Here is an 8,111-nt window from a genome sequence, read left to right as displayed (position 1 = left end):
TCACATGAGACATCAAACATGAAGAGACATCACACATGAGGAGACACCACACATGAGGAGACATCACACATGAGGACACATCACATGAGACATCACACATGAGGAGACATTACCACCTCTTCAGGGTTACATTACTCTCCATCTCATCATCTCCTATCATGGGGCTTTGACTGCACAGATAACCGAATGGAACCGATCACCACGCCAAACCCACCGTGCGCGATGTTTCTAGGTATCCCCGCGTAAGAAGAGCATTTATGTGACTCACGAATGCTTGTCCTGAGTCTGGGTGTTCTTGTGCATGTAACTTGAATGTTTTTGAAACCCCTGGACACAAGGTAAAAGTTGCGGGGGTCGATTTTTTAATAACAGTGTATACTTTCATTTTTCGGGAACAGCGTAGGGTAGGCCCTTCGCCTGAATACCCCCCAGGTTGCAATGTCAGTCCCATGAGAGAACCTCATTATAATCTTTGAAAATACTATGTATTATAGAATAACCGGAAAGTTAACTTTAAAATAAAACAATTGTTTTTTTGGTATAATTTATTGTAAGATCATTAGAATCTTTTTTTATTATATAAATCTTATATTAATAACTTAATTTACGCTGCAACGCCGTCCTGTAATTCGTCCTCTGAAAATAAAAATATGCAAACGTAAGCCGGGGTTATGAAAGTCCAGCAATATTGTTTTTTTAACAACAAAAGATTGTTGTTGGAGTTGATGAAATTGGGACGAAAGAACAGGTCTTCCGTGTTAAATAAAATAAAAACAACAATATGGGTTCATCTATAGCGAAGTTATAAGGAACCAAACATAAAAAAGCGAAAAGTGACATGTTGAAGATTTATTTTGTTTAGTTAACATGGCAATAACTTGGCAAGATATGTGTGCTTTAATACGAATGGGCTTTGGAAGGAAGATGGTGTGTGACACTGTACTTATCACTGTTTTGTTTCAACAATGACCTAAATAGACAAATTTCGTCCAGACACCGAAAAAAATTAACGTGCTTATCACACAGACCATTTTTCCTGGGTGGGAATCGAACCCACGAAGTCTTCGTATATTCCTTTCAATTTCGTAAGTTCAAATCTAAATAAATTATCGCATGCGTAAATGGGCTGTTTGTCAATATCGAAGTAAACAAGTTTTGTTTCAAATAGGCCGTTTTCCAGGCACTTTTATAAAAAAACGTTACAATAATGACTAGTTGCGCGGTTCCGAAGTGTAATTCTTATGGTGAAGAACTGGCAAGAAACACCATAAGTTACTCTCATAACATAATAAAGATTCTTTGACTTTGTAGGTACCTTTATCATCTGTATCCATGGGTTCTGGCGTGTCGTGGTAGGCGGGCGCGAGTGGCGACACCACGACGCCGTCCCAGACGGTGATCTCTGTGGAGATGTCCTTGCCACCTTCGAAGGCTTGTAAGCCGAGGACGTAGCGGTGACCGCCGCGGGCTACCACGCGGAGGAGGCTGTATTGAGATGTAAGATGTAGGTAAAAGAAATCGGAATAAAGGAATGGTTGACATCATCTCGCTAAACCCACTGAGCGCGATATGTCGCGAGTCCGATTCCCGAGTAGGAGGCATTTGTGTGATCCAGGAATGCTTGTCCTGATCTGGATGTCTAACTTTCGCATTTGTTGATTAAATTTTTTTTGATTAAGATTGTAATTATAAATTCTTGTGTCGCGGTGGTTCGCAAAATTCAAGTCTCATGCACGGCACCCTGAGTCGAGACAAGCATTCGTAGACCCACGAAACGTTGTGCACGGTGGGTTTGGCGTGGTGACCTCAACCTCTCGGCTATCCGAGCAGTCAAAGTTCAAACAGGGAGTAAAATGTTTATGTTGGATAAACACATCCGAAAGGCAAGAGGTAGTTTTCAATTTAAAATAGAATCGTTTTATCCGTATTTCGTTCGTATTTGTCTACACTTTATTCAAATTGACCAAGATTAAACATTTTTGTCGTACCCCTGGATAGTGAACACAAAATTCTCTAAAGCAAAGTAGGGCTGTCCAGCTACAAGCATTATAGTGTAGTACAACTCACGTCTGTGCAGTAGCAGCGGCCAGGTCCTGCGCGGCGAGGTCGAGCGCGGTGTGAGCGCGCGCGTGAGCCGCCTCGCACGGGTCCGCGAGGCCCGCACAGCCCGGCAGGAACAGCCCGCCCGCCAGCAGCGACAGCGCGCGTCTGAGGAGCGGGCGGGGGTTACTGGGGCAGGGCTAGTGGGAGCAGTGTTGTGGTGGCTGCTAGTGAGGGGGGGAGGAAGGAAACACAGGCATGCAGCCCGGCAGGAACAGCCCGCCCGCCAGCAGCGACAGCGCGCGTCTGAGGAGCGGGCGGGGGTTACTGGGGCAGGGCTAGTGGGAGCAGTGTTGTGGTGGCTGCTAGTGAGGGGGGGGAGGAAGGAAACACAGGCATGCAGCCCGGCAGGAACAGCCCGCCCGCCAGCAGCGACAGCGCGCGTCTGAGGAGCGGGCGGGGGTTACTGGGGCAGGGCTAGTGGGAGCAGTGTTGTGGTGGCTGCTAGTGAGGGGGGGAGGAAGGAAACACAGGCATGCAGCCCGGCAGGAACAGCCCGCCCGCCAGCAGCGACAGCGCGCGTCTGAGGAGCGGGCGGGGGTTACTGGGGCAGGGCTAGTGGGAGCAGTGTTGTGGTGGCTGCTAGTGAGGGGGGGGAGGAAGGAAACACAGGCATGCAGCCCGGCAGGAACAGCCCGCCCGCCAGCAGCGACAGCGCGCGTCTGAGGAGCGGGCGGGGGTTACTGGGGCAGGGCTAGTGGGAGCAGTGTTGTGGTGGCTGCTAGTGAGGGGGGGGAGGAAGGAAACACAGGCATGCAGCCCGGCAGGAACAGCCCGCCCGCCAGCAGCGACAGCGCGCGTCTGAGGAGCGGGCGGGGGTTACTGGGGCAGGGCTAGTGGGAGCAGTGTTGTGGTGGCTGCTAGTGAGGGGGGGGAGGAAGGAAACACAGGCATGCAGCCCGGCAGGAACAGCGGCCTCTGGTCGTGGTCGTGGCCGTCTAGTGCGCGTGGACCCTTACTGGGGCAGGGAGTAGTAACATTGTCAGGACTTCTAGAGGGGTGACGGGACGGAGGAAGGTAGCAAACACCATATGTGGTGGATTTGGAATTCTGTGTGATTTATATGCAAGAGGTTGCAAAGTCGATCGCAACGAGCAATGTTATAATGCGACTTTTTCAAGTTATATGCAAAAATATAACACTGATGCAGGAAAAGATGTTGACATCACTTTCGGTAACATTTTACAGGGCGATGTCCACACGTCGAGTACTTTTTGCACTTATTAGTTTTATTTACATTCCTGTTATGTAAACATTTCTAAATATTGATTTTTGTTTCACAAATGCTATTAAAAGAAGGTAGGAAACCTGATTATGACCCATGAAATTAACAACACGCGAAAAAATGCTACCTTCATGAGAGTGCTATATTCTGGAAAATGGTATTACATATTTTGATTATAATCAATAAATTTAATAATAATTTACCTGAAAGCGACATTGATGGGCAGTGCTTGTCTGGCAGGGTTGTTCATGATGCAGTGGTGAGCAAGCAGGTCTATCATCCACGGGGTCAGGGGTTCGAGACCGGCGTGCCGCGAGCACATGTCGCGTAAAAGACGGATTAACACCTGAGGGTCAAACAATATAATATAAAATTGAAAAACTTTCACACAACGCAAAGCTTTTATTATGAGTACTAGACAACTGATAAACATACTTATATATTCTTAATATAGATATATATCACCCAGACTCAGAACAAATGATCATGCTCATCACACAAACATTTGTCCTTGGTGGAAATCGAACCCACGTTTGATGTAACTAACCTTAATTGAGGAATGATGTGCGTTCTCCTCGAACCAGCGGCTGTGACGGATGGCGGCCAAGTGACTGCTTATAACTTTGTAGTCAAGATGAACCTGGGAAATATAAAATGAAGGTGGATAGTATAGTTCATGGAAAAAAGGCACTAAGGCTGGATAAACAGAATGGATGTTAGATGAGGCCGCGTCAAAAATATATAATATATAATATGCGGACAACATCACATACATTGTTCTGAACCCAAAGTTAGTTGCTGAAGCACTTGTGTTATGGAATTCAGATACAACGAAGGTACCACAAACACCCAGACCCGAGACAATGTAAATTTGTGAATTTTTACATTGACCCGACCGCGGATCGAACCCGGGACCTCAGAGCTAGCGACACCTTGAAACCGGTGCTCACGCCACTCGACCACGGAGGTCGTCAAAAATGCTAACTAACTAGCTAAAAATCGTGACAGAAAACATCGTAGGGAAATTTTCAAGTGTTGGCAAAACTTGTTTTATGAGTGGTCTCGATAAAGACATGTATATAAATACATTCATTAATATCATTTTCGACGGATTAGTTTTTTAAGAAAAACACAGAAAGGCAGACAGAATACAGAAAAACAACAAATTTTCAACCTCATCAGACAAACACTCGTTCTGGGTGGGAATAGAACCGACGGCCTCCAGTACAACAAGGCCACTAACCCAAAGGCCAGCAGGCCTGTTAAGACTACCACAACGTAAAAAGCATCCTCAGTAAAACCAGAGAAAATTTATAAGAATTTCTCCGTGAGTGGTTGAGGTAAATTCCTCTCTCTTACCTCAGGCTCAAGTTTCCTCAGATTCTGATGCAGAGTGGTGACCAGCAGCCTGACGGCCGCGCTGGCCGCCGTCACCGTGAACCCTCGCTCGTGGCTCGCTGTGGTCACTGTGGTACCTCCCTCGGCGCGCATCAACTTGTTCAGCTCTTCGTTTACCTGTATTTATAAGATACTTGTTGATCATTTACTTTGAACAACAAAGGCATATAACTGACTTCAAATATACAAATAAGCGACCTAGAGGCGACAACAAAAAAAATACAGATGAATTGAGAACCTTATCCTTTTAGGAGTTGCTTAAAAATATCTGTTTTGCAATGTATTACATTTTAAGAGTTCCATACCTGAAGGGTTAGGATAATCTGACTAGTTTCGGACCCAAACAGTCTTTAATCATAACTGGCGCGTCGGTCAAGACATACGCGTGAGTAAACGGATATGAAACAAATAATAATGTATTCGCCTCGCACAAGTTGTTATACCGGTACATACCTTGTTAGAAAGTCCTTCAACCGCCTCCTTAGTGGGCAGAGTCTTCATTATAACAACAATATCAGCTACATTCTTCCCAGCCATCATAGTACCCTTCTTGTACGAGCCTACTTGACGAACCTCCTCCAACTGCTACAGAAATAATATTAAGATCAAACCCAAAATCACGAGTAACACTTTATACATGTTTGTGATGCGCATTCCCAGAACTATTTAGATCAGATACGTAAAATCAGGTGAAATTAGGATAATTTACTACCAAGTAGTCGTTTTTGGAGGTCAGATTACATTGGACAGCACCCATTAGGCTTCTAGAGAAACACTCGTGACCGCGCTTAGATTGCGGTCTGGTCATGTGCCATTAAATAAATTCTACCACTTAGTTGGTGTTAGCCAGAGGATTTTATTCATGTTTTGATAGAATGTGATCGGTACCGGGTTTTAAGATGTTGAATGTTGCATGGCTTGAATCTTCATAATGGATTAATACATGTTATTTTGTCCAGTCCACTATCAGAGGCGTGTAAGAAGATATTTGTTTTTGTTAAGTTATGTATGAATGAAAGAAGATATTTCCGCCTGTAAGTCCCTATGAGGCTGGCATAGTCGCCTCGAGTGACTGAAGCCTTGACAATTTTTAGATTAAATTTGAAGGTTAAATTACATTGGACAGCACCCAGTTTGGACCACCGATCAATGCTTCTTTAGTGCTTTTGTGGCGAAAGAAGTAAAGGCGCAACTACATCTCCAGCAGCGTCTTTCCATTTACAATATACAATATCAAGGTCTAGGTTAACAAAGATATATTAAGTTAATGTAATAATTGTATATCATATTCCTGAGCATCATTACCGGGCTAGTAGACAAGTTATGTTTACATACACTCATTCTGACTGAATCAATGTTGCCAAACTGCAGACAGGTAGTGCGGTGATCGAAGCTAAATCCTTTTTTATATTGAAAGAGGCATGTGCCAAGCAGTGGGATGTTGTTAATATTATGTCTATGCAGACTGTAAAGTATGCTGTGACTCAGAGTGCATACGATTTTTAATCCCAAATTGATCTAAACTTTGTAAATTTAAAGACTAATAATTTTCACACACTCACTATTGACACACTCAACAAGTGGGCCTGTACACAAATAATTTGTATATCTGACCACTAATGCTGGTTTATTAACTTTAATATATTGAATTGACATATCAAAGTCATGTTGCTTGTCTAAAGGAACTTCATTTTCATATTTTTTGGGTTTTCTTTTCCAATGAGAATAACCATTGTCAGGGACAAATTTAAACAGCACAATTCTTAAGCATTTGGGCACTAAATACACAAAATTACTTCTTTATATTTATCTATCTACAAACAAAAATATATCTTAAGGCTCATTAAACATTAAATAACTTAAAATGTTTCTACCAAAGTTAAGAATAGCTTACAGACAAAAAAACAAGCATACACACACAACACACATCAATCTAAACAAAAAATAAACTTTAAATACGGAACTACGCTATCAACATAAAATACATTCCCAATTGAACTACAAAATTGTATGGTTTTATGAGAAAAAACACAAACGTGACTTACGCAAGCTGCGAAGTCACCGGGTGCCACAACAAGGTTGTCAAGGACCGTCTGCAGCTTTGTGACAAGGCTCAGCACTGCGGACTGCTCCGCTGGAGTCGGGCAGAGTTCTGCATGTCTTTTCAGGAGAGCCTGGAATAATGTTTATATAAGTTAGATTTTAGCTTGTTTATTAATTATTGTTTTTTTTTTATAATGAGTATTTAAAACACTTCTTTTGCATTAAGATACTTAATCCGGGCACAAAGTTTGTCATAGCTTGGGTCTGAACCGACCGATTTCGCAATAGCTAACTTTGTAAGGGGTTTTACAGCATGAAACTAATAAAAAACTTAAAAATCGCAATTGTTTTTAAGCTATTAGTAAATTACGCCTGATGATAATCAATAGATGAAATGATACAATAAGAAAACGGTATTATACTTTAATCCTTTAAGACACGGCACTCATAGAAGTTAATTGTACAGTAGACTGGGTGGGAAAACAATGTATAAACTGTGTTTATTTAGCATATAGGCCATATATAACACATTAAATATCTTAATAAAACTTATATGAATGTAAAACTAAGAAATATTAACAGTTAATCACCTGAGTAAGAGCTGAATCGTCCGGTACGGGTTTGCATCTAGGAAACGCCGGTTCAGCAAGTATTAGGTCGAAAGGAGGCCTCAGCATTAAAACGCGAGGCCTATTAAACGGAGGGCGACCCATACCGCCTCTCCCAGGCATGCCGCGGCCACGACCAGATCCACGTACCATGTTTTAACTTTACAAATTAACAATACACAACTGAACTCCGGTTAGGTTATTTTATATAAACACCCACTGAATAATATCACTTATATGTAAAAACGCATACGATTTAAATGCGTTATTTTTTTTACTGTCTATTTTCGCTTTATTATTTAGTTTTTCTACTTTACATGCAAAAGAACGAGATGTTATTTTGCGAAATTATTCATAAAAACAAAATGGCAGCCGACGCGGTCGTAATGTTGCCACTGTAATTATTTAGTACTCGTCCGGAAATACGGAAATCTTCTAAAATTCAAAATAAAATAATCGTTTGATTTGAAAAGAAAGGCATAGTTTAATTTCAATAACTGATGTCTGGAATTATGATGCTTAGCTAAGGAACATTAATGTGCGGGACGGATCATGAACACAGATAGCCTAGTCCTAGCTTAGCATATGAGAGAACCGTTCTATCATTTGATAATGAAGTACAGTCAAATAATCTTTAGGCTTTCATTCCGGCATTTTTACCTAAAGGGTTAAAACGGGACACTAATACTGAGGCTCCGCTGCACAGGTCGAGATTTTATAAGGAAACCGGTCAAGTG

The 8,111-nt window shown here is 42.4% G+C and overlaps 1 protein-coding gene across 3 annotated transcripts; it reads right to left on the bottom strand.

Moving 5' to 3' along the window:
* Positions 1 to 530: 530 nt before the first annotated feature.
* On the bottom strand, positions 531 to 7,762 carry LOC113505581 (interleukin enhancer-binding factor 2 homolog). 3 transcript variants are annotated; one of them, XM_026888366.1, is made up of 9 exons: positions 7,357 to 7,762; positions 6,769 to 6,897; positions 5,177 to 5,305; positions 4,685 to 4,840; positions 3,873 to 3,965; positions 3,529 to 3,671; positions 2,068 to 2,208; positions 1,316 to 1,485; positions 531 to 636 (listed from the first exon to the last, which is right to left on the bottom strand). In XM_026888366.1, the coding sequence occupies exons 1-9, from the start codon at positions 7,525 to 7,527 to the stop codon at positions 605 to 607; spliced, it is 1,164 nt and encodes a 387-aa protein (XP_026744167.1). In that variant the 5' UTR covers positions 7,528 to 7,762; the 3' UTR covers positions 531 to 604. The 3 variants fall into 3 exon arrangements, with proteins under 3 accessions (XP_026744167.1, XP_026744166.1, XP_026744168.1); XM_026888365.1 differs by having other exon boundaries at positions 5,177 to 5,308; positions 7,357 to 7,761; XM_026888367.1 differs by lacking the exons at positions 531 to 636; positions 1,316 to 1,485; positions 2,068 to 2,208 and adding an exon at positions 2,220 to 2,901 and having other exon boundaries at positions 5,177 to 5,308; positions 7,357 to 7,760.
* Between the last annotated feature and the right edge of the window lie 349 nt (positions 7,763 to 8,111).

Source organism: Trichoplusia ni, chromosome 26, assembly GCF_003590095.1.
Source record: "Trichoplusia ni isolate ovarian cell line Hi5 chromosome 26, tn1, whole genome shotgun sequence".
NCBI lineage: Eukaryota > Metazoa > Arthropoda > Insecta > Lepidoptera > Noctuidae > Trichoplusia > Trichoplusia ni.
This window is presented reverse-complemented; position numbering and strand designations above follow the sequence as displayed.